The sequence below is a fragment of the Cygnus atratus genome, chromosome 1 (assembly GCF_013377495.2).
Source record: "Cygnus atratus isolate AKBS03 ecotype Queensland, Australia chromosome 1, CAtr_DNAZoo_HiC_assembly, whole genome shotgun sequence".
NCBI lineage: Eukaryota > Metazoa > Chordata > Aves > Anseriformes > Anatidae > Cygnus > Cygnus atratus.
In genome coordinates this window covers 51,620,424-51,648,028 of record NC_066362.1, presented here as the reverse complement: position 1 = coordinate 51,648,028, position 27,605 = coordinate 51,620,424, and the positions used below count along the sequence as shown (strand labels likewise).

The 27,605-nt window shown below is 33.7% G+C and overlaps 1 protein-coding gene across 1 annotated transcript in view; it reads left to right on the top strand.

Moving 5' to 3' along the window:
- The window catches only part of LRRIQ1 (leucine rich repeats and IQ motif containing 1), a 111,207-nt gene that overhangs the window by 46,444 nt on the left and 37,158 nt on the right, over positions 1 to 27,605 (top strand). Inside the window, 5 exon segments of the mRNA XM_035551674.1 lie at positions 11,428 to 11,517; positions 12,362 to 12,483; positions 13,192 to 13,287; positions 13,630 to 13,715; positions 21,481 to 21,582. Of these exon segments, the coding sequence (XP_035407567.1) occupies positions 11,428 to 11,517; positions 12,362 to 12,483; positions 13,192 to 13,287; positions 13,630 to 13,715; positions 21,481 to 21,582 (496 nt within the window).

Sequence of the window (27,605 nt, the reverse complement as noted above, 5' to 3'; positions counted from 1 at the left end):
TTTTGTTTTGTTTCATTTTTTCTGAAGAAAAAAAAAAGAAAACTACATGGGTAGTTTTATTCCATCTGTCTGTTGGCAAGGTAATCACATTTGGACAGGTGCTTCTGAGGCCAGGGATAAAAGGAAGGAGTCGGGGAGGCAGGAAAAAAAGGGCCAGGTCATTTCAGAGATCCTTGCACTGTATCACCCTCTGGTGTGATTTTTTCCAAATTGTAGTTTAGTTTATTAAGAAAGACGTAAAACATGTTTTTAGGGAACATTGCTTGAATAAAGTTATTTTGTTCAGATCATGATAGGAGAACCATGCACTGACATTTTAATTTGCACACCAGGCTCAAAGGCTGAACTGGAGATTCTTGTCAAATAAATTACTCAAAACCTTAACTTCTTGTGATGAAAAATATTAGAATATATTTTTTTCTACAGAGCTGTGTATGTGATAAATTTTAAATTTATAAGCCCAGAAAGGTTATCCTTTGTTCAGTGATTAAGTGTTTTGATTTTCAAGATTGGCTGTAACTGGAATTCAGAAATTTCTTACGCCCTGTGATGTTTGTCATAATTTTTTCCTTTATTTGTTTGTTTCAAGCATGTATCTTGTGTTCACTGAAGAGGTTGTAAGAAATGTATGGCTTAACTATAAAAGACCTACTGAAAATGTATTATGAAATAGGGATGAGTGATCCTTTCTGGCCCGTGTTATAACAAAAACAAGTGTTGGGCCTCAAACAAGTGTGTAGGGAGGAGTACTTATTGCTGGACAAAGAGATCCCATATAATAAGGTGTGAAGGAGGAGAAAAATGCATGGAAACCATTTCGTGCTGCAGATTTCACTGTTGGATAGGATGAGTGAATTGGGAGAAAAATATTTTCTTATCACAAGTTAATGCAAACATAGTAAATCTTGTCCAAATGTTTTTTGAATAGTCCACTATTTTGTCATGTTTTCACTATTTTTATACCAGCATTATGAAAGATTTCAGTTGTAATGATTTCATTTTGTATTATCTAACAATTCACAAAGCCACTAGTGTGCAAGCTTCTGTTTAAACCATTTAAAATATCCCTATGCTGATGAAGACTGGTCACTCATTAGGTACCATTCTTCATTAAATAACTGTTTAATGTCTTTATGACAAGTTCACTATACATAGTGCTTTGTGGAAGTTGAGATTACAAAACAGCATGGGGAAAACAGTAGTCTTTTCCAAAGACCTGTTTACTCCAGTTAAGCGCATTGAGCAGTGATATATTACTCCAAGTCTCTGGCACCATATCATGTGAAAAATGAATTGTGTGTGACTGAGCTGGAGGAAAGGCCTTTATCTAGCTCACAATAGCATGAATAGTAATCGTTTCACCTTTACAATTACTGATATCTTCTTGTAGCCATATCAGCTCTGACACATTGCCAAAGGTATTCAGAGCCTATTGAAAGCAGTAGTGTTTTATGTCTGTTGTATTGTGCAATGTCAAACAGGCTATTCCAGATGAGATGAAAGATCTGGCCAGCAGATGTCTCTGAAAGTATGAGCCTGTTATTCAGTGATATTTTCATGTCTTTCATGTGGACTTTGCAGAATTCCAGCCTGTATGCTCCAGAAGGCTGATCTTGAGACAACCTTTCATCAGCACTCCATCCATGTAGCAAATGTTGAGCTCCACAAGGCAAAGCTCTTTACCTCTGGTGGATGAAATCTGACAACACATTTGCTTGACACAACTCTTACTTTTAGTACCATGTAACCATGAGCATTGTTACTTTTTTGATGAGAATATGATTTGAGTAAAATACAAAATGTCAGTGTCAGTAGGTTGAACTAATTGAGTATGATCAATTTTAAGACAATTATTTGCTGAGAACAGTGTTTGTTGAGTAAATTATTGTTTTCCTGCACTGAGTCAGCATATGGACATTTATCTTATTCTCATCAAGATGTCAATACTGACAGTTACATGACACAGAAATTGGGTAACATATTTTGCAAAACCAATTTTTTTTTTGTTAGGGATATCTAGTAATACTTTTTCAAAAAGAAAATAACTTTATATGTTGCAACCAAACTAAAGAGAAATCCATCACAGCTTCCTTCATCAAAAGGAATAGATCCATTGCTCTGAGACAAAGGGTTGTTCTACTTTTGAGTTTGCTTAAATAGAATTTTTAAATCCCATTCCATTTGACAGCTTTTGAAATTCATGACCATGAGTTTTCTTCACATTTTTTATACAACCACACTCAGCCACACAGACTTTTTTTGCTTGCCTTCCAGAGCAGCTGGGTATCAATTATCTGTGTTCCTAGAGTATATAGTTGCCTTTATAATGTATTTGCGTAAGGTGATGAATCCTTACTATATTGCAATTTATTGTTCAGGCAGTCTGACTGCTTAAAGATCTTCTCAAGAGCCCAGTCAACTGGGTTTGAGGTGAGCTGAAGTGGATTTGTATAATTTCTCGAAACACGCAATATGTTTTTTTTTTCTTTTCAGATAGTGAATGCTTCGTGATGTGGTTTGTCTCAGACCATGAGCTTGTGACTGTGTGCTTATGTCAGTGATTTCTGTTTTCTGGCTTATGCCAGGAAATAGTTATCCTATAGATTATAAGGTCCCCATAATATTTCTTGTAGCTTGACACTTTTAGGAATGCTCTTGTAATTGCTTATAAATGTCAGATCAGAATCAAACCTTCCTATGTTTTATGCTGCAAAGAATATGATCCCCTTTTTATATGAAATTTGTTATGAAGTTACAGTGTAGCAGAAAAGCAAAAAAGTGTCTGATGATTTGCTCAGATTCATGCTTTTTCCTTGAAAAATAGAGAAAAAAGACTCTTGAGTAACATATTGGGAGATCAGTCTTTTCAATGAATGTATACGAAGGATCTGTTGATATGATTCTGTTTCTTCAGCTGCTACATTAATGAATGGCATGTTAGTCTGTGGCATCATCAGATACATAAGGTTTCTTTCCTATCTGTTTCAGCAATGATGCTTATATAAAACGATGAAATGTTTTCCAGTTACCTAGTAGACAGATATCCTTAGCCCTGGAAGTAGCTTGTTGCGGAGTCAGATTCTGATGAACACAAACACAGATATAAGGAGTTGTAGCCATGTCCAACACCCCACCTTCACAGCTGGTGCGAAATATGCTCTCATTGCTTTCAGGCCTTCTACCGTGAGATCTCAGTTCTATATACCACTGAAATGCTTTTAATTTTTAAATAGAATCTGTCTTCATGGCTTATCTCTGTCTAATTAATGGTCAAATAGCCAGATTCAAAAAAAATACTTTCCAGAGGAAAACCCACTCATGATGTATGACACTGAAGATATAATTTGGAATCTGTGTTTAGCTAAATTATATAATTTTATCTAAGTTATTTTTAGCTTCCCTTTCTTTGACAAAACTGCAAATTGAAATATAGCTTTCTTTTGTATTGTGGTTTTAGAATTCCTTCACAAAGCTTGGTAGAACAATTTGGGTTATCTTCATTTGAAAATGTGTGTTCTTTCAACATACATTATTTAAGGGGTAGAAGTGAGGGTTTCCCTGGCTTTGTGGATTTTGTTTGTTTGTGTAAATTCATTGTCTTTTTGATTTATTTTTTTATTTATTTTTTTCTTCAGAGGTAGGAGGATTTAGAAAAAGGCTTCTAGGGACTTTCTAGCTAAAGTCCATAGGTAAGGTGGACGTTTGTGTAATGTGGCAGAATCAGGGAGGGGAAGACCTGGAGCTTGTTGTCATTTTAATAGGCGAAGAGTGTGTTTGGGGTCGGAGAGCCATTTCAGGAGTGGCCTGAAGGTGCCAGGAGCCTGATATTTATTGAGGTGGGTTGGGATATACAGCTGAAAAGATTTTTGAAGCATTCATTTATGGTCCTTACTTGAACCATGTAACCTCTGAAGCTGAGGTTACTGTGGTTATTGTTTACCCATCTGTACTTTATATTTGTGTATTCAAAAAAAATGTAGGGACATCTTAAGCTTCCTTTGAAAACTGTCAGGCTTAAGGCAGAAATGCTTTTTCTGGAAAAAATGTGGGTAATGTAGGTCATGAATGAGTTTGATAAACTACAATGAGATTGAGGGTTCTGGAGAGTTAAGTATGTATGTAGATAAACAACTTTTTTATGTGAAAGAAAACTTTCTGGGACCATGAAGTTTTCATTATTCATTTATTTGTGTATAGTTCCAAATCAATTATTTGTATGGCTTTACTCATATGTATTTAGAGAAACCATATCTGTGCATATATGCACATATTTTATATGTAAATAATATATATATATATATATATATATATATATAAGAATTCGAGAGAACAGTTAGTTTTCTGACCTTCTTAAACATTTTGGAAAAAAATACACTTGGAGAAGACATTCTTCAATAAAATTCTGTTAAATGTTTTTCTTTAAAGAATATTGTGACTTTTCCAGTAATCTCTAACACATCCTTTTTATAAATGGACAACTACACAAGTCTTCTTGTCCTCTAACTTTCCTGCAAGAACGTACTCTAATAATTCACCTGCTTTCTTAAGTCTTTAATCTCTTGGGGTTAATTCATTGTTGTGATGTTTCTTTGGAATCCATAGGATAAGCACTACTTTTTTTTTGGCTTGCAGCACTGTTTGGTTTTAGCAATCATGAGAATGCAGCAATGCCCAACTTTTCTTACCTCTTGTCCTACATAAAGACAGAGTTGAAAAAGAAGCATTGCCAGAGGTTAAAACAACCTTTATTAGGGTGCTACTCTATTTATCTTCACCATATAATATATGTGAAAAAGCATGAAAGACAAACCCAGAGAAAAAGGCTATTTTTCCTACTACTTGCAGTTCAGAGAGATGTTCTCTATAAAATGTATCTGTATTTAGCTGGACTGATCTGTCCAGCTAAGAAGCCTGTATACATTTCTTATGTAAAGTTGGTCAAATCAGCACATTTACATGCAGTTTTAAAGTGGCAGAATTCAGGCTGAATTTGAGTCATTTTGGAAATGGAAAAATAATTCAACAAATAGATGATTCAGTTAAGGATGTTCTTATTTGATACTGTCTTATCTTTGGTAATTTTTTAGAAAGTCACACTGTGAACTGACAACTTTCTAATGTTGAACTAGGCTTTACATATGAATTCAAGTTGCTCAGAAAAACTAGCCCATAGTGTAATCTGATTCCCAAGACTGGATGAAAGAAAAGGCTAAATACACAAAAATATTCAGATCTTCAATTTCAAAGGCAGTTTTCAATCACAGTCTATCAAACATACATAAATAAGCAGAGAAAACTGACGTGGTCTTTCTATGTCAGCTATAAGAGCTGAAAATTTATAATTCCCTAACAGGTTTTTCTAAAATCATTTATGCTTTTAGAGGAGAAAGTTTTAGCAAGGAATACGTAGGACTTGGCAGAAATGAAGTTTAGTGAGAAAGAAATTAAATATGTTGTCCTGGAGTGGCATGGTGTTTGAATGAAATGTACCACAGAGTGAAATATGTTTGACAGGAGTCAACAGAGATAGTTACAACTTTTGGCCAGACCGTAGTACTTGCTCTCATATGCCCTTTTATATTGTGAGTATCCACAGGGTTAACTTTCAGCATATGATGCCTTCTTCCTCACCACTCATACCCCACTCCCACCACCCAAAATTCCTGAGCAATCATTTAACCTACAGGATGTTTAACAGTAGGAAAACTTTCTTCTTGTGACACACATTGCTCAAAAGGAGACTTTGTCAGCCTATTTGAAATAATCATAGAATGGTATTGAACATTCCACCTTGGATTAAAGTAGTGTTTCATTTGTCTTTTTGTTTTAAGTTTTTGATTTACTTTATCGGAGCAAACAAGCCCTTAACTGCACAATACAAATATACTCACTGAAAACTAACAAAGTAGAAAGCAAAGACATCACTTGTATTCTATAAAGAAAACAATTCAAAAGATTAATTCTAAGTGTTTATTTATTTACTCTTATTGCATATTGTCTTATTCTTCAAAAACTATTTGGAATGTAGACAGGGGAGCTATTATGTAAAATCTGTTGGAAAAAGGGCCATTCATAGAATCATAGAAACTGCTTGTTCAGCCTGGAGAAGAGGAGGCTCAGGGGCGACCTTATCGCTCTCTACAGTTACCTTAAAGGAGGCTGTAGTGAGGTGGGGGTTGGTCTGTTCTCCCACGTGCCTGGTGACAGGACGAGGGGGAATGGGCGAAAGTTGCGCCAGGGGAGTTTTAGGTTGGATGTTAGGAAGTACTTCTTTACCGAAAGGGTTATTAAGCATTGGAACGGGCTGCCCAGGGAGGTGGTGGAGTCACCATCCCTGGAGGTCTTTAAAAGACGTTTAGATGTAGAGCTTAGCGATATGGTTTAGTGGAGTACTTAGTGTTAGGTCGGAGGTTGGACTCGATGATCTTGAGGTCTCTTCCAACCTAGAAATCTGTGTGTGTGTGTGTGCTGTGTTCCTCTCATAGAATCATAGAATCATTAAGGTTGGAAGAGACCTTCAAGATCATCTGGTCCAACCATCACCCTACTACCAATGTCCCCCACTAAACCATGTCCCTAAGCACCAGGTCCAACCTTTCCTTCTTTACGGATGATGTTAAAGACCGAGAATAACATAAATTGCCTGCATCACTGAAGGTAGCAGAAGTCTGGAGAAACAAGTTAGACAAATCCAGGCAGGTGATCTGCTGGGTGAATCTTTTTTAAATGCAAAGAATTCCACACACTATTTCTGTGAAATTGTAATGTGGAAATATTTTTGAAAATAAAATTGTTGATTTTTTTTTTATCCTCCCATTCTCCATATTCTATTGTCATTTCCAGGGGCTAGTCATGAGTCCATTGAGTGCGTTTTTTATATTAATTTTCTTTTGCTTATTTATATCCTGTTGGCTATTTTTGCTATTTTATCTATAAATATATACTATAAAAATATAAATATAAAAATATACTATATAAATACCAATAAAACAATTATTCCGGCTAAACTGTTGGAGTCCTTCAAACAGTTAGTGAATTAATGAGGAAATGAAAGAAAAAAGGAAAGAGGTATAAAGAGTAAGTTTTTTGTAATTTTAAAAAATAGTTTCACAGTTTAGTCAGGTGATTATTGATCTTGTGATTCTGAGGTCCACCATGTTTGGAAATGTGAGTTAGCTTCAACCCCCATGACAGCCAACATATTGGCCTTTCAGAGTTAAACTAGTTCTTTGACTTAGAAATAAATATATAGTAATATGCCTATACTACATCTATAGTTTACACAGAACATAAAAACAGGCATTATCATCTTATTTGTTTCGTAATTCGTCTCAGATTGTTTTTTTTTTCTGTTAGTGGATAATCTCAATAGAAATTGATCTCATTTTTAGCCTTAGTTTTTGTTAAATCTGTTATAGCCTTTGCATTAGTTATAATTTAGGACTGTATTTATGGGAAAATATGGACAGAAGCTCCTCAAGTTAGTACTGTCAAAATCTCTAGGCATAAACATAGTGGAAGAGCATATGTTCAGAAATCAATTATGCATTTATTTTTGTTGGCCAAAGCAAAAGACAATGTGGCATATTTTTATAATATGCTACATATATGCATACAAGTGCCAAATGTGATTATATCAGCAGATATAATCTTAATGATAAATCATTTTTTTTGTTTTGTTTTGGTCTTGCATATTTATACCTTTGAATCATGCTTTTCTATTTTCAGTGATATTTCTTTTCAACACTTAACACACTAAAAGTCATTTAATAGGTTATGTAAGAAACAAAAACACAATGGAGAATATTAAATTAATAACTGGCAAATGCTGGGCTAAGAAAATATTTGTGAGAAAAGTTTCAACCTGAATTTTAAAAGCAAAGAACTTTAATTGGGTTATGGTGCAAGTATAAAACAAAAGGATTTGATCTGTGTACTGCATTTTGATCTGTGTCTTGTTCCATAAAATTGAGTACAACTGTGGAACATCAGTTTTTATGTTTCATGATTTTCTTGATTTCTTTTGTAGACATATCCACCAGAGAGGTAGAAGCTCAAATAGCTAGAATTCAAGCTTGCAGTTGAAGTCTGACAGTCAGGCTTGGATCATATGACACGGTCTCCCACAGTATTCTCCTGGAGAAGCTGGAGGCCCATGGTTTGGACAGGTACACTCTTTGCTGGGTTAAAAACTGGCTGGATGGCTGGGCCCAGAGAGTGGTGGCGAACAGAGTGAAATCCAGCTGGCGACCGGTCACCAGTGGTGTTCCCCAGGGGTTGGTGTTGGGGCCCATCCTCTTTAATATCTTTATTGATGGTTTGGATGAGGGAATTGAGTGCACCCTCAGTAAGTATGCAGACAACACCAAGTTGGGGGGAAGTGTCGATCTGCCAGAGGGTAGGAAGGCCCTGCAGAGACATCTAGACAGAATGTGTCGACGGTCAGAGGCAAAAGGGATGAGATTCAACATGGCTAAGTCCTGCACTTTGGCCACAACAACCCCATGCAACACTACAGGCCTAGTGCAGAGTGGTTGGAAAGCTGTGCAGAGGAAAGGGATCTGGGGGTGTTGGTCGACGCTCACCTGAACATGAGCCATCAGTGTGCCCAGGTGGCCAAGAAGGCCAATGGCATCCTGGCATCCTGGCTTGTATCAGGAATAGTGTAGCCAGCAGGATCTGCAAGGCGATCCTTGTATTCTGCTCTGGTGAGGCCCCACCTTGAGTACTGTGCTCAGTTTTGGACCCCTCACAGACATTGTGGCTCTAGAGTGTGTCCAGAGAAGGGCTATGGAGCTGGTGAAGGACCTGGAACACAAGTCCTATGAGGAGCGGCTGAGGGACCTGGGGTTGTTTAGTCTGGAGAAGGGGAGGAAGTTTTGGGAAGCTGGGGGTTGGCCTCTTCTCGCAGATAACTAGTGATAGGACTAGAGGGAATGGGCTCAAGTTGCACCGGGGGAGGTTTAGGTTGGAAATTAGGAGACATTTCTTCTCAGAAAGAGTGGTCAGGCATTGGAACAGGTTGCCCTGGGAGGTGGTGGAGTCACCATCCCTGGGGGAGTTTAAGGAAAGTTTGGACCTGGTGCTTAGGGAAATGGTTTAGTGGGTGACATTGATAGTTGGGGGACAGTTAGACCAGATGATCTTGGAGGTCTTTTCCAACCTTAATGATTCTATGATTCTATATTCACTGTTAATGTAAGATATTTAAATACTCAAATCATTCTTGGACACACTGTACAGCACAAATTAATTTGACTAATATTTGCAAGAAGTGCTAAACTACTGCTCTCCCAGATCTATTGATTCTTTTGCAAATAGAGGAGGAGAAAAATACTTAAGAAATGTGCCATTTTCATATACCTTTGTATACCAGCAAAGATGAAGACCAGTCTTTTACAGACTGAGTTAACTTGCAACTTGATTAAATGCCCATGCTTAGAAAATAAATTAAAAACTATTACATGAAAAGCTAGAAATATGATCTGTATAGTGCAACTGAAGAGTAAATTCAAAGAGGACTAGCTGGAATAATGTCTAATTTCACTGATTTTCACTGGTTTGGGTCAGACTTCCTCCTTTTTTCATAGTTATTCATTTCAACCATTTTACCCACAGACCCCAGGCAACTGCAGAACTCTAATATGTAATAGTTTTGTCTCTGCAGAGATACAAACTTATCAGTTTTCTGTATCTGACTTGTACAAATTCACAACTTCACAACCTTAAGTGATTGCCTTTGGAATTCAACTTACTACAGTCTACTTCTGGAAAAAAACTTTACTGTGACACTTTTTTTTTTTTTGAATCAAGTATGTAGTGGTTATCAGCATGAAAATAATCACTGCAGTGAGATATGATAGCAGTTTGCAGGCAGGTATAACAGATAATGATACATTTAATTTGTTGCATGCCTCTGAAGTTTGTTTGCATAGATAATTCCTTAACATGTGCAACCATCTGGAAGAGGAAATGGGGTAAAAAGGGTAATGTATATCTTAATCATGAAACAATAATAGAAAGATTGGTAGACATCAGCTATCAATGACAAGGGCATAAAATTTGTCTGGATTTAAATAAAAGAATTAAAACCAAAATACTATAATCAAAGAACAGAGAATTCCAGAAGCAAGGAATGAAACATGTAAAAATGAATCCTTTTTAAGACTTGAAAATGAAATCAAATTTTATTGAAAATTTGAATGGAAGAAGAATAACCCTGGTTCACAGTTACCTTATAAATAAGAAGATTGGTTTTAGAATCACCAAATGATGTGACCACTACCCAAAGTAAGCTTTTCAAAATAACTGAAATACCATCCTTTTGTCTCTCAGAATTTCAAAGGTCTTGGAAGGCCTTCTTGGTTGGTAGTCTAAGGCTGTTCAAAGTCCTCTTTACTCAAGCTGCACAGTAAGTTATCCAGATGTAGGATAACTGCTTCAAATTTTCAAGGTCAGAAATTAGTGCAATCTGAAAGAGACTGTGAATTGGAAAAGGTAGTCTGGTTTTATAAATTAGCTGTTTTTGAAAGAATGAACACCAGGCTCTTTGCTGATGAAGTAAAAACAGCCTAAATGACTGAGCCCTGTATAAGTGAAGCCAAATTCTTCAGAGGTATTTACTTACTGTGTGGGAGTAAAGTACTACTCTCACTTATCAGAATGTATTGAAAGAACACGTGGTCAAAGAACTCATGGATGTATATGAAAAATAGGTTATCTAAAGGTTGAGTTTGAAACATAATCTAAATTTTGTTTTCATGAGAGAAGACAGAATTCTGTCTTAAAGAATTAGGAGACACCAAGTAAGACCTAATTCTGGCATCCTTCTTCATTCCAAGCTATTAATTTAGTTTGTGAATGGTTCTATTATATCAAAAATAAAATTGATTAACTGAAGAATAATTTCATATAGCCTTGAGTTTTTTAACCCCAGATTTCAGTGAAGAATATTCATCTATTCTGCTGAACTCAGCAAAAACAAGTTTGACAGAATCTGGCACCTACATCAGGATATAAAATGCTCATTTACTCAAAACTAGAAAATGAGACTCTTTGTGGTCTTTAGGCCTTTAATCTGTATTTTTTTTCAGAGTTTCACAGTCACTTTTTAATAACTTGGGTTTATGGACAATGTTGGGATTAAAATAAATAAAAAAATGAGAAGTAGGAGATGCATCTCATTGAAAATAAAAGAACAGAACAAAACAAAAGAACACTCTTAATCTGATTTATTTTAAATAAAATTATACACCATAGCATCTCCAAAGGTGTTTTGAGTGTGATTGCTCTGCAGGTGGCAGTTCTGATATATGACTTGAAAACACTTGAAACAGTATCTAAGACAGTTTAAAAGAGACTTTTTTAAAGTTATCAAAACTAAACTGATTTTATCAGTGCACTATTTGACTTTACTCATTTATACAGGCTGCATTAGAAAAGGAATGGCTAACTCTAGATTCCACCCGTTTCCCTTCAAAAACACTCCTGTTCTCAAACCAGCTGCACTGGCCAAAGGTAACGTGTCACAGCAACTTCTTACTATTCTGTCTTTATTCGTTCTCTAAGGATATGCTATTCTGGGGTGATTAATAAGATAATCTATTGACTTGAAAAACACAATTGCTTTTAGAAGTCTCGGACTTCCTCCTCACCCCCAGATGCAATTTTTCTTCTAGATTTTCTTTCATTTGCTTAATTTTTTCTTTGTTTTGGATTTATTTCAACACTTTACTTCACAGTAGCAGAAAAAAAAGATGATGTTCTTCATCTGTACATTTGGCAATGGATTAAAAATTGCTAGTTGACACACTACTTTAAAAATACTGAGATGTGCATTGTATGACAACAGCTGAATGTTTTCAGAACAGCTAAAGGTTTGAACTGTAATGTCTGCTAGCTACTTGATAAACTTTGAAGTTTTAGCTTTTTGTTTTGGAAGGTTTTTGGGTTTTTTTGTTGTTTTTTTCCTTCTTCTTGCTTAAATAGTATTTCCTAATGTCCTAATGTTTTATTTCCTACAATTAAAAGAGAGAAATGTTATAAATGTATAATTCTTGATATTTAAGGACTTTAAGTATAATTAAAGTCACCTTTTTGCCCTGTTTATTTAATTGAAGGTCAGGTTTCTAATGAGCATAGCACTGTTAAGAATCCTTTCTGTTACAGTAATGGACTACAAACCCTTTTAGGTTTATCTGCATGTTTTGAAGTCCTAGACATGTGCAGTCCCAGTGATGCTCAAAAGCCTGTTCATATGCATAACTTATGTTTTTTTGAATAATTGTTTTCATGGTTTATGACAAACTTGTAGGAATTATCAACTGCTTTTTTATTTTATTTTATTTCTCTTACTGAGAAGTATTCTAGGCCCTTAAATTCCAGTGAACATTCAAATAGTTTGCAGTTGTCACCACAAGCACTTTGGCAGTGTGTTGACAGACCACATTTATATTCACCAGAAAATCTCCACTTTCATAGAAGGTAAGTCAAATAATTTGGGGGAGGTGGGGCGGAAGAGGTATTTGTTTGTTTTGTGGGCATATTTTGTGTGTGTGTGTGTTTTCCCCAGTTATGTTTAGTTGATTTGGATTTGACAAAAATCAAAAGGAAGATAAATTGAGGCTGTTTTCTGATGCTTTTGCAGCTGTTGGTTAAAGTGACATTACTAGAGTTAAAATGTATACACTGGTTAAAACCAGGTATACTAAAAGCAGTTATTATTTTTCATTAAGTAAGAGTATATGAATATATACATATATTTTATGAATGTATATTTGATGATATATCATAAAACATTTTTTTCACATACATCATAACAATGTAGATGTTGAAATAGATTTCTAAGACTAGATAAAGATTAAAAAGGATTTCTTACACAGCTGCATTCTTTTGGAGAGAAAAAACTGAAATATGCTTTGAGTAATTGAAATGTAAACATTTCAAATTAATAGCAGACTTTTATTAGTCTCTGAGATAAAGTCTTCCTGGAGTATTGAAATAGATTTATATGTGTGTGTGTGTGTGTGTGTGTATATATATATATATATATATATACACATATATATATATATATATATATATATAATTTGCAAGCTTCAAAAGGCACAAACAACTTCCAGAATAATGAAGGCTTCAAAACAGTCTCCCAAGACCCTACCTTTCAGTACTGTTCCTATACTTTGTTTTCAGTTCAGAGAAGGGAACAGTGTCACAGCTCTTTGACTTGAAAGAAAAAAAGAAATTTTCATTCAGGTCTGGAAAAGAAGAAAAAATTTCAGAAGAATGGTATGTTAAGCTTCAGTATTCTGCTTGTTCCAGAAATAGGTACAGTATATTTGGTTGTTGTAGCTTGCTTTTTTTTAACTTCCACCTTTCAGTAATCTCTGCTTTCTACCAAAGTAAAAATTATTGTTACTTTTACAAATATCTGAGAGACCAGCTTAATATATTGCAATAGTGTAATTTTAAGTTAAATGTTGCAGGTCTCTGTGTAATTCAGAATGTTTCATACCATGCAGTTAAGAAAAAAATAAACACTTGTATTCTCTTTGAAAAGTGCATTTTATGATACTATGCAGATGATCTGTTACTATCTGAAATTTTTAGTGAGTTATTCTCTTCCCCTAGGGGTTTTAAAGACATTTCTACTGCACAGCTAATGCTGAAGAGGGCTCATAAAATGAAGCCCAGAAAGTACAGTAATAAAAAAGTAGGTAAGTCAAGAGATAAGAATTATTCTAGTGATGTAATATAATGATGTAATTCTTAAATCTCAAAATAGACTTTCTCTTTTAAGAAGTTTCCTTGCCCATAAGTAAACATTTATTTAAAGGTGGACTGTGATTCAGTGAAAACAAATCACACTTTAAGTATCCATAAAGACCTCAATTTGTTTCACGAATAAAAAAATCAGATTTTTAAAAACTCTGTGGTGGATTTTCAAATGAGCATTTGACAGCTATATTAGAGAGAAACGTTTCTTTTTGCTCATGTATCTCCTTTTCTAGTTGTGGAATATTTATTTCTGTATTCTGTGTTTCTTATGTTCTTATTTTGGTGGAATCAGGTTAAAATTATTGATTTAGGCTAGTTTTGATTTTATTTCCTAGGACTAAAATTTTGTCCTTAAAATAAAATTTGTGTAGTGTTATTCACATCTCCATAACTAGCTTGTTTGATTGTGCAAGAACTACTTATGAAAATGGCAGTTTGATACATATGAAATGAAATAGTATTTTTTTGTTTTTAAATATTCACTAGAGAAATAAATAGTACTTATGCAGCTTTTTGCAATTGTCTTTTGGTTCTTCTCAGATTCTTCTTATGTCAATGAACCTTTCTTAGAATATGCTACAATACATACACAATACATTATGATATGCTAATACAAATGTCAGTGGACTGTGTTAAGAACAATAATTAATACAATACCACTACTATAAGAAATGCTGAAATATTTAAGAGCCTGGATGACAATAGCACTGAACTCTAAATTAATAATCATGTTAAATGTCCTTTGGAAGGTGTACTTTTATTTATGTTTATTTTTTTAAGTGTTCATTTATTTGTTAAAACTTTATCAGAAGCTACAGGTATTTTTTCCTCTTTTGTATAGCTGCAAATCTCTTCTGTGTTTGGTTTTGAAAGTACATTTTGCTCTTGGAAGGGAAAAGGTTCAGCATACAAATAAAGTTATTAAAAGTGTTTCTTTGTACATTTTTTACGGTTTAAATATCATGCCTAAGACTAATTAGATAAAAACAAATCCAGTTTAAAAAAAAATGCAATGAACAAGCCATACTTTATTGCTATGGAAAGTGAAAAAAAAATTGATAAAAATTTAAAATGATTCTATTTAAATCTTGAGAGCTTCCCATGATACCTTGCCACTTTAACCTAAAAAAAAAAAAAAAAATAGTAGTGAATATGTGGTGTGCAGATGAGTTTCTGACGTGTTCCACTTGGTGGCCTGTGTATAATTTTTTTAATGAAAATAGCTTATTAGGTTAAATCATCTTTTCTCCATATGCTCTCTGGTTTATGTTAGTAGTAATTAATCCAGTCATAAATGTTTGATTGACCAGAGCAAATTTACTATCCTATTTTTGTTGTAATTTGTGTGTTTTGAATATGTTTACTTTCACTTTGTTCAGATTATTCAGTATGGCATGTGTTGAGTTTTTTAATGTATCACTTGGAATATTCTCAAAGTGTACCAATAGTGTTGGAAAAAAATTAAAAAAAACGTTTTCATAATGTTCTTATATGTTCAAATATTCTCTTTCTGACACAAACTCATAAGGGATTTTTTTTGTGTATTACATCTAGCACAAAAAATAACCTTTTTATATTATTTTCCTGTACAGAATTCTCTGACAGTCATTAAAATAACATTCTTTTTCTCAGATAAGCAGGAAGTGTAATTTCTAGAACCAGGAAACATGACTGAAATGTTGCACACTCAAGCCCTTTTCAATACAAAGATTACCAATCCAACCATTCTTTGTCATACAGCACACTAACTTGTTTGGTCAGTAAGGATCAAATAGGATATTATCAATTAAAACAAGTATTTTTATCTTAAAGTGATGCTAAAACTCAGCTATTACACTAGAAAATGATCCTGATGGGACAATCCCATGTGAGAAGGATCTCCACATATACAGTTATGTTTTACATCAACTACCTCTTCTGAAGCAGTGAGAGCAGGGAGCATCATAGTCTCATGGAGAGTCTGGGGACTTTACAAAGGTAGAGTAGATACACCTTATCCTTAAGCTAGACAGCTCTCGATCAGGAAATTTCCAATATTTCCTGATAAATGGCATCTTATCAGCTTCATCTGCTCTGAAGTGAGCTTCTTCCTTATTGAAGCTTCATATTAAATCTTGTGTGTTTTCTTATTATTATTATTAATTCTGTTCTTTCTTTTGAATTTACAGTTCTTCTGTGTTATATTACAATCGTTTGCTTCTTAGCTTTCTGATTAAAAATTCTTAAAGGTATTTGAAGGTATATTTAAAGGTAAATCGTAATGACAGTAAAATAACTTTGTTAGCAATATAGATTTCCTACACTCTAAAAAATAGGTAACCAGAACTCACTTAAGTGTGAATTAAAAGGTAAAAAGGCAATTTTCCATGCAATATCCATTTACTAGTATATATGTTTGGCTCAAAAGCAAAATTTGAAGTTCAGAGAAAAGCAAAAATTTATCAACTAATAACAAATAAACTTATAGCTTTTATGCACAGATTTTAGGATCATTCCACACATCTTTTAAGTGTGATTGAGCTCTTCTGTGGTAATGATCTTATTAATTACAGCTGATCTATCAGATGCTGATAGATTTTGTAGGAATACACGGCCTGTTGGAGCGTATTGTGTGATTCCAAATGCCATCAAACTCCTTTGCCTGAAATTCACAAATGCAATGTATTGAATTAGTTGAATTTCCATGATTTCTTAGTAGAACAGTGCTAAACACAATGTGATTCATTTGGTTAATTATAGAAGTTCACATCTGCTTTCCTTTTTGGAAACAAATAGCCACATTAAAGACTGTTAATTTCCTTCCAAATCAGCATTCAAAAATAGGCTACTTGAATCTCACTGTGAAAGAATTTATAATTCTCCACTGTCTATACACAAAACCTAGAGTGACTGGATGGAATAGAGTCTAAACTGTAGAGATCTAAAAGTAGCTGAGAAGTATCTTACCTCATATGTCTGGCAATGCACCTTTTCAGTAATGAAAAAATAAGAATACTAGCAAGTGCACTGAATCCTGTGGTTTGTATTACAAGGAAGAGCTTAAAGTAGCCTAACCTTACAATAGGGAGTGATTCAGGCAATGATTATATTACAGTAGGCCTGTCCCAACAACTAATGGCTTTAAGGCCTGTTATTACCCTAATCCACTACAGTTATGTATGCTTGTTTGTGTCGTTAAATAAAGTTGTGACCTGTGTTTTAACCATACCAAATGTAGACTGTGTCTACTTCAACTACTTTTACTCTACAGTAACGTAATACAAAAAGTGTGGGCAAGAAACTAGAAATTTTGCAGCCAAGTAAAACTGGTATGATGTCAAAAATATTCCTGTTTATCATGGGTGCATAAAATTCTAAAGAAATTCTAATTAAAAATGTAAACATAGCAGACATTAATGGACTTCACTGTGATTAAAAAATCTCTAATAACAACTGTAGCTTCCTAAAAGTGCATTAGCACAGCAGTACAGAATTTCTTGCCTAACTTTGAATTTCTGTGGTTATGTGCATTTTGTATTAGCTTCTGAATGTTAACTTCTTTTTCTTTTAAGATAGCTGGAAGCCTTGTCTGGTTTTCAACTTGTCACTACTACAGTGCCGTATTAATTTTTGTTTAACCTTTCCCTCTCCAAAGGAAAACTCTCTTGGGAGAGACTGACAGCATGATATGATAATTCTTGCTGTCATATAGGTATTAAAAAAAAAAAAGCAAAAAGCAGCTGAAGCATGCCTTGACTCCCAGAACAAGAGAAAAATTATTAAGATATTTCATAGAGGTTAGCAAATATTTTTTTATTTCTAGTTTAGAATTTAAGACAGCAATGCAATACCAATACAAAACAAACAAACAAAACAACAACCAACCACCACAAAAACACAAAGCCCACAGCCCCAAAACAGATGAACTGATTGTACAACATAATTTGTTGAATTAACAACAATCAAAATAAAAACCTACAGGATATTATTATTCCTTGTTACACATTAAGTAAATGGCCATTGATCTATATTTTCCTAGTAGCAGAAGGAAAGCTACTTTTGTTATTGCTTTGTGTTCCATGTAGCAGAATAATCTGGGAACTCCAAACAGGGATGAGAATCCCATTGTTCTAATTTCCGTTCAGTTATGGAACAAAATGTGGTCTTTCTTCCAAGTGAATTTACAAATTGAATTATCTCATATCTGTCACTGTGCTACTTTGATTTATCAACTCTTTTAAAGTTGGCACAGATACATGTTTTTGTTTTTCTAATTACAGATATTGCACAACAAAAAATGAAAGACAAACATTTTTTTCAGTTTAACATATTATCATGAAGTTGTTTAGCAAATATGGTGCCAGATCAGGCAGTAACTATTCCTTCCATATTGTTTCTATAACATTTCTTGGGTTTGTCCAACTTATCTTCTGTATTTGGAGTCTGCCAAGCAATGTGCATTAAATTACATCCTTGGTTCTTAGATTGCCAGCACAGATCATTGTCTAATAAGCCACATTTAAATGAGTGTGCCAGAATCCAAGAAGATGTTTGTATGATTTTGAACTATTGGACTCTTTCACAGTTCTCTGTGAAATCTAAAACATTTGATTGCTTGTCACCAAAGCATACATACAGTTCATTTCCCTGTCTCTCTCAAAGACTGAAAAGTACTGGTATTATAAACTAATCTTTATAATATTGCCTACATTTGGATCTAGGTAGAGAAAAAAACTCATTTTTAATAACAAAAGAGCTGTAGGCAATAGTTGAGGTGATCCAGGTAGGTACAAATTCAAGTAGTCTGGCACTGTGTTAAATCCCAGCAGATTACTTAATCATTTTGCAAAGATGTGAAGATAAATCTTGTGACAGAAATCTCCTAGTAGAATAATTTCTATCATATCCCTCTCTTCCCAAGGGAGGGGAGGGGAGGGGAGGAGAGGAGAGGAGAGGAGACATTTTTAAAACATATTGGAACAACTTCAGTAACCCACATAGGAAAATAGTGTGCCTTTGCAGAAATTATTTTGTTACTTGAAAACAGTTTGGAAATCTTCAATTATATTTTGTCTTAAGAGGTTTTAATCAATTTTAACACTTTGTCTTTGGTTTTCCATTGAAGAAAGACAGTTGTCGATGTTATTGCAACTACCTTTGTAAGTCAGATGTATTTTTGTCAACTCTGTATCTGATCGACATTGTATCATGAGTGTTAGAAAAATTGTAGTAACAAAAAAATATTTTGTATATTTTCATCTATGTATAGTGCTCATACAGCCATGTATCTTGCAAGTATAGAAAACACAATAGTAATTTATAGTTTAGTTACAATATATTTTTCACTTTTGTTATTTAAAAATTCAGATAGAACTTTTAAAATGCAGTATATTATTATTTCAAGATATTTTCATCGCACATCTTACTGTGATCTATTTCCCCACACATTTGCTCCCCTGAAGAACACCAGGTTATGACAATTTTATTTTTTATTTGAGAGGCATGCCAACATAGACATACGTAGTCCATCTACATGAAATGAATGCATCTACAAACCTGATAATCCACTTCATAAATCATTCTAATAATGTACCTTTAAAATTAATGGAGCTAATCGTTATTTACTGTGCTTCTTCAGTTATTTCACTGAACTTATATCTGATATAGTTAGTAAAAGTGGAGGAAAATGACTTCAAATCTGGCATCCTCTGGATTGATCTGGAAAGATGAGGGATTTTCTCCTAGACAACTGGAGATAACAAATGTAAGGTGTTGCTGATTCTGCCTTGGAAAGAAGACATGGACTAAATTACTTCCATCCATATTTTCCATTATTCTTTGATTAGTCCAGTTTGCTGATTGATGAGAGGTTAGCACCATCAAGAGCATTCAGTCAACCAAAAGTTGCTACAATGTGGACTGAACAATACCATCATTTTTTGACATATTTTGTCAATGCATTATCTCTAAAAGTGTCTATACCCCCATTAGAGTTCTTATGCAGGCTTATAAGGTAAAGATGTAGTATGTCTCCATCTTCATTATTTGTGTCAAGAGAGCAATTTTCTGAAGGAAAAAAAAAAAAAAGTGGAACTCTCCACTTTTTTAAAGGAGCATTTTTAAAAAAGGATCTCTTTGTTATGTTACTTTGTAACTGAAATGTGTACTAGAAATGCAGAGATCTGTTCAAAACCAACTTTTTAAGTTGTTGTTAAATTTCATAAGAAACTGACTTAACAGAGCATTCCAATTCTTTATTTCCGTAAATAAGGAAACAAAAACCAAACCAAACCAAAACAAAACACTGTTGACTTTGCTGCAGTATTATGGGCCATGATATATCCATATAGAGATGCTCTTATAACCTCTCTCAATAAACATGGATGGTCTGCTACAAGGTCATCCAAGTAACGAGCTCAAAATGGAGCATCAGATATAATTAGTCTTGTAAATTTATTCTGTCTGAATGCTCTTTCAGTCTTCCCATCTCCTCTGGTTTCCTGCTCTCTCTTCTGGCAGTGTCTCACATATTCAGTTTTGCTACGTTTGCATTCTTAGTGAAAATTTAGATCCTTTCCTTACCATGTCTACTTCTTGCTTAATTCTGTTGCTAGGCTTTCCCTCGTTGTTATGTTCTAGTCTTTTTGAAAGTTTGCAGTCAACTTTGTAGACAAATTACTTCAACCTCATTGTTTCTCAGATAGTATGGAGTGTGTATTTGTCTGCTTGTGCTATTGTCTTCTTTTAACCATTTGAAACATTTTTCTTTCATTTTTCCTTTGCCTTTTTGTCACTCATGTCATGCACAGTGTCATACCTACAAAACTCTATATGCTTTTGCTCTGCTTTTCTTCCCAGTCCTATTTTTTCTTACTTTTTTTTTTCTTGAACTGATTTCTCCTGCTCAGCATAGAATTTTCACATTCTTTATAAACCACTGTTTCCCTTAAACTCTTATTACTTTCTCTCAATGTCAAGCAAACAATTCTAACTTCACATAAGAAATTCATGAAAGTTGCCCTTCCTCATGTGTGTGATTTTGCATTACTTCAGCTTTTGTTAATTACTCTTTTTATATTTTTACAGTTTAGGAACCTGTGTTGTTTGAATTTATATACATTCTGTGCTCAACTTTGCAACATTTTCAAAATAACACATGAAACTAATCAAGATTTTGTTCTGTGTCATATAGATGAGCCTATAGACTTTTGGAGTCTTTATTTTGGTAAGGAGAGGACATGGAAGAGAGTTGGTTTATTATCTGCTAGTTTAGCCTCAAAAAATAAACTAATAAACTGTCTCATGTTTAGGTGCAAATAACGTTTTTAGCTGCAAATAACTTGATTTGAATGCTTATGAAAAAAAACTTCTAGAAACAATCCTTGGCATATACTCTGTTAATATTTCTGATTGAGTTTCAAGCTTTAAAAACAGATTTTTAAAATATTTTGTGCAAAAATATGCTGTAGAATTTATTTTAGTTTGGAGACGAGCTAGCTAGCTAAATAATGATCAATGGTGTTAAAAACCTGAAGAACAGTGACTTTGCTTCTCAGTTGCACATGTATTTATGTTTCTTTATTTTAGAAAATGTAATCCTTTGTGAATATAAAACCTACTTTTAAAGGTCTTTTCACTTATTAAGTGGCTAAAAGGTGAAAAACTGCTTGAAGGAATGAATGAGCCAGGTCTGACCTTTGATTTTAACTTGTTCTTGTCGTCTAGACCCAGCTGTGCGCCTGGCGTTGTTCAAAAACAATGAAAATAAACGTCTCCATGTGAAACCACCAAGGAAGACATGGCCTGCAAATGCTGGTTACTTTGAAGGTATGAAAAAGAATTTCACTTTGTCTGTATGCATATAAGCGTATATATCTCCTAGTGGCTTTTAAGCAAGCCTACTTGAAATGTACAACAATGTGAAGAAATTGAAGCAGGCAGGAGTTTAAGGTCCTTATCTGTTCCTCAGTGTCTCAAGTTACAGCAGTGAAGCTTTTCAATTTAAATTCATTTGAGGGGGTGTGCTCCTTGAGATTAATTCATAATGAACTGGTGCCTAATTTATTTTTTTATTATTATTTTTATTAATTTACTTTCAAGAACATATAAGCATACCACAGAAGTATAAAATAGCTAGAATAAAATTTTTAAGTGAAATATCAATTCAAATTCTTCATTTCAGAGTCACCTTTTCTCAAACTACCTATTAATTCCTGATGATTGATAACATTATTTAAAGGAATTTACTTTAATAAATATTCCCTAAAAATCCAACATTTGACAGAATACAAGAAAAAAAAAAAAACTTCAGCATGCAAATATAAGATTCCAAAAGTCCATAAATACTGTTTTAGTTCTTTTACTGTTGAGATTGATGGTAAAACTCTCCTTGATTTCAATATGGGTAGGATAAGGCCAAGTTTGACTATTTAAAATACCTTTGAGCATCTCTGGAGGCGTTTTTTTAGACTATTTTAGTTCCTTTTGCAACTCAATGTTCAACTGTGCTCAGAAAGCTGTCACCTCTGTCATTGTGTCTTTTTCAATGACATAGCCATACAATGCCTCATCATTCCCAACCCCACAAGGTAAAAGAAAAAATGATAATACTCTATTAACATTGTCTAAATGGTAATAGAAGTTAGAACTTTACTTAGGCAGGTGTGCAATTGAGCCGAGTATACCTGAACTGGAATCTTGTCAATTAACGTAGCCATATGCAAGTCCAAATTTGCCTCACATTCATGAGTCCATGCTCAGATTTGGCTGGAAGCAATTCTTGGGCAATTCTGAAGGGGAAAAATGAGTTTGCACATATGTTTGCCTTGCATTCAAGCTCACCGTCTCTGGGGGTGTTCAAGGAAAGATTGCACCTGGCGCTTAGGGACATGGTTTAGTGGGGGACATTTGTAGTAGGGTGATGGTTGGACCAGATGATCTTGAAGGTCTCTTCCAACCTTAATGATTCTATGATTCTATGAATTTACGTAGAATATGAAGAGTCTGTATATATGGTGCCTTATTTAGTATTTCCATTTTATCGTATCTGTTCCAGTGGCATATCCTCATATGCCACCATATGCAAAAGTCACCATATGCTGAATAAATAGGACATACAGACTGCCTCAAAACAAACAAACAAACAAAAACATGGATGTCCAAAGCCTAGAAGCAGTAGTGTGACTGTTCAAAGCCATATCAAAGAGAGAAACTTAGTCTCAGGCTCAGTACCCTGAAGTCAGTGCAGGTTTAGCCTACCTTTCCTGCCACTGGTTTATCTGTTTCTGCCTTTAGATATTTGGTTCATTGTGGAAAGCCAGTGTATGTATGCAAAATATTATTGAAATTTACATCAAAATGCAAGCACTGTAGTGGCATGCTTTGTTTTTCATGTCAAGGAAGATTGTACTCTTTTGGCCAGCTAATAAACATTATTTTTTTGTCAGTAACTTTATGTTGGGAGCTTACATGCAATCTGCAGAGCCTTCAAGAAGACAAGCAATGCTATTCTGCTTGATCAGAATATAAAATTGTTCTTCTACCTGAGGTATTGGTATTATAGATGGTATGGCCAGAAAACACTAGGTTTTGAATTAGAATCAAGGGTGCAGCACAGGGTGTTTACTAATATGTAGATGCTGTCAACCTGAGATACTGTCGACCAGAATTCAAAGCTTCTAAACTTAAAATTTGGATAACATTCTGTATGTTATCCACTATCCACCTGCACGGTGATTTCAGAGTTGTGTTACCAGTCATTTCTGCCCTCATTCACAGAAAAACTTGTTTCCTATTTCCCCTCTCACACCTTTTGACCATTTCTTCCTCTCTTGCTGGGAAAAAATTGCTTTGTGTCAGTTCCAGAGTGAGAGTTATTTCTGTAACAAGAAGTTGGAATGATTTTACTCTGTATCCATAAATCTTGTGGACAACGTATTCTAAATCAAGAGAGAATACAGACCAGTTCATTGCATGGTGGAAATAAACTTCCTGTATTTAAACCCTTTTACCTTTACAGACAGGTAGCTAGTACTCTGGCAGAACTCCACTCCATCTCCTTCATAAATTACTGAACAAATATATATATATTTAAAAAAAAAAAAAAAGTTTCCCACTTTATTTCTTTAAAGAGGGAAATGAGAGGAGAAACCTTAGCATCAATAGTAAGTACACATGTGTTATCTGTTAAATAGCAGAATCACTACTTTTGAAAGGGGATGCCCTCGGAAGTGAAACAATTAGAACAGTTTTAGGTTTTCAAACTGGAACACATCATGGTAATGAATATTTAGGAGGTAATCTAGTTAAAGTGTAGGATGAATGTCTTTCGTCTTCATTGTATCTTCAGTTTGTGTTTAACTATACAAATGGAAAAAAAAAAGAATTAAAAAAAGAAGGTATAAAATAAAGGGTAGAAAGCAATGAGCTTAATATCTGATTTTTATGTGCAAAGAGTCTTTATGGCTTAATTAAACAGTAGGTATCATTTATATTTTCTTATACATTATCTTGAGGAAGTAATTAAAATATCAGCTGCAAATAAAACTATTGTATTTGTACAGGTATGATTTTCTGATGTTTATTGTTTTAGACATTAATGAATGGTATACACTTATTAGACAATGGGAATATAGCAAATGAAAACCTAGGTGTTGTCTGAATGTGAATCTATTGAACATAAAGAGAAAACCTTGTAATTAAATAATGTCATCCTCTCCTGAACTTATTAAAATGAATCAATTCTGAGATAAAGGATATGTTCTATCATAATTTGCCTTTTCATCCAGCCTACAGGGTTGTATAATATACCTGCAATATCTAAACATAGTGAAGATACAGTGTTGATGTGTAATATGCAACGTTCTTGGCTTCAAATGAAATGAATAACTGTTTAATTATCTTTTTTTATATATATATTTCTAGAGAGTATTTTCAAGAACTAAATTTTCATTCTCCAAATCTTGATACAGACAAGATGTTATTAAACCTAAAATATAGTGATGCTATATGAACGATTTTAAACAGGCTTTCTGATTGTTCACAGTATGTTGATAATTTATGTATATTCTTCTTATATTTTTTTAATTAAAAATATATATGCAGGAGCTTTAGTTTTAAGTCTCTTGCTTATTTCTCACTTCAAATCTAATTTTGATTTCTGAGAAAATAATAACAATAGGTGAAAGAAATAACCGTATAGACTTATTTGGCTAAAGTTCTACAAAATAGGCTTGAAGAATTATTTCTTTATGAATATCATCCTGTTTCAAATATCAGGAGGAACTGATATGCAAAATAAATGTTGACATCCAATTTTGAAAACTTGTGGAAAGCTTTGATCCCATGGGACAATTGATATCTTTAATTTGACATAGGCATTGCAGGAAAATAGCATGGTTGAAGAGATATATGAAAATACATCTTTCAAAACTTGAGTGACATCATACATTTTTATTAAATTTTGGAAGTCCTCATGTTTTGCTCATAGATGTTATGATAATTCCAAAAGGGGACCATTATTTCACATTTGAGTCCAATAGCACACAAGTTAGTCAAACTGCTTTGCATTACATGCTTCATCAGCACATAAGGAAATGTTCCTACAGACAATATACAATTTAAAAATACAAGCAACATGTGAAGGCGCAGGCCATGGGATGGTAATTAAATGTGTTTATATGTATGTGTGTAGATGTATGTATGCATTAATATATGTACATACATGTGTTTATACACACGCATATATTCTGAATATAAATAGATATGAGTTGAATAGTGTAGTAAATTATTAACAATTACTCTTTAATATCATTTGCAGTATCAACATGCATTTTGTAATGTGATTGCTTTCTCTCAAGCTACTGTTTCAGTTTCTTTAAAATTAATTTATTGTATGTAGTCATACAGATTTGTGAAAACTTCTATTTAAATAAATAGCATTTATGGGCCATAGTTACATATTGTGACATTAGCTTCATTAGGTTATAATGTAAGTCACGGAATATGCGAGTGTGCTTACTATTTCTCTTAAGAAACTATGTCTTGATCAAAAAAAAAATGACTTGATATACTGAAAACCTCATTTCCAATGATTTGGTGGACATTTCCTGGGATTATATGTATTACATTGCTTCTTTTGGTGTGATGGGGTTAAGCTTCCAGCCAGGTTGTTAAGTTTCAGTTAGCACCAGTTAGCTGATTAAAAAAATACATGCCTGTTTACTATTGTGATGAACATGCTTGGGTATTTTTGTATATTTTTTTTTTTATAATAACATTTCAAAGATCTCAAAATTTTGGAAAAGATACAAGGAACACAGAAAATGTTCATCATTTCCTATCTTGCAGCAAAACATATTTTTAGAAAGCTTTCTAACTGCTTCTTTTGTTATCTGGAGGCTATTTCAGTCATTGATATAATGTAAAATACTCTAAATGATTTTGGACAAAGTAGATTAGGAATTGAAGGAAGAACCTATCTTTGACTGCTCTTTTCTTGGGAAGTTCCAATTAGTCCTGGCTGAATGTGTAACAGAGCATCTCTACCAGCTGTGGGTTTGTAATTACAGGGTGTGTAATTCCATTCATACAAAGAATGGATATCTACTTTTACCAACCAACAGTGTGACTGCTTTGTCCTAGCGCAGCAGTACAAAACTAAAGAAGGAGCCCCCGGGCCTGGCACTTTTTTTTTTTTTTTTTTTTTTTCTACAAGCTTTGGAAACAGTATACATCTTTTGGAGTAATCTTTATACCTCAACAGTTTTGGTGGGTTATCCAAATAATTCCTGTTCAGTGGAATTGGAAGCTGGATTCCAATCTTGAGAGCAAGTTGGAAGAATGCAGTTGATCACCTGGGAGACAAGTCAAGTTACCTAAATTGTGTATTATTTGTATATGATTCACTTACAGTTTCTCAGAATTTCATGAACTATGTTCTACTTAATTTTGTAGGTAAAGTGATTTATTAGCACATATAATACATTTATTTTTAGTCATAGCCATATTCATATCCATCAGTGGCACACCTATATCATACAGTTCAAAGAAGTGGAAAGAATATAACTTGGTTTCACTCAGGAATGTACACAGTGACCATTGCCAGGAACTTTAACTTTTTAAAAAATGCATTGGATTATATTATCAGGATATGTTTACTGTAATTTGGGAACCCGTAGTTCTAACTGGCAATAATGTATTTCCTGTCATTTTATTCTTACTGGTGACTAGCCAGTAAAAAGTAAAAAACATAACAGGTACTATATTAAAACATATTTCACAAATATGACTTTGATAACGAACTTTTTCAGGTGACTTTTAATTATTCGTTTCTCTTCAGATTGTCAGTAGAAATAATACTTATTTTTTTTTTACTGTTACAAGAAGAAGATGTAAAATGATCTTCTGGTTATGTCATATGATTGAAAGATAAATATCAAGAATCCGTTTAAAATTGTCTGTTTTACAGCTTTCTGATAGCTCACAATTATGAAATTCTTTGCAGTTTCAGGTGAAAAAAATGTAGCAAAGCATTCTTATAGTTTATTATTACTAGTGCTCATTGAAAAATAGAACTTGAGACTTTAGGATGTGGTAATTTAAGTGGTAATTTGAGTTAATTATATGAGCTTATTAAAATATTTCTACGTAATGATAAACACAATTTCTTAGATATTCTGTATTACCAACACTGAAGAAAAAAATGTAATAAATAGAATTGATACTGATTCTAATCACTGATGCTTTTAAATATATGCGTGAGAGTTAAGAGAAAGCACTGAGAGTGAAATGCTAATATTAATCTTTTTGTATGCTTTAAATATTTTGTTATTTGTTATTTAAGGACATTT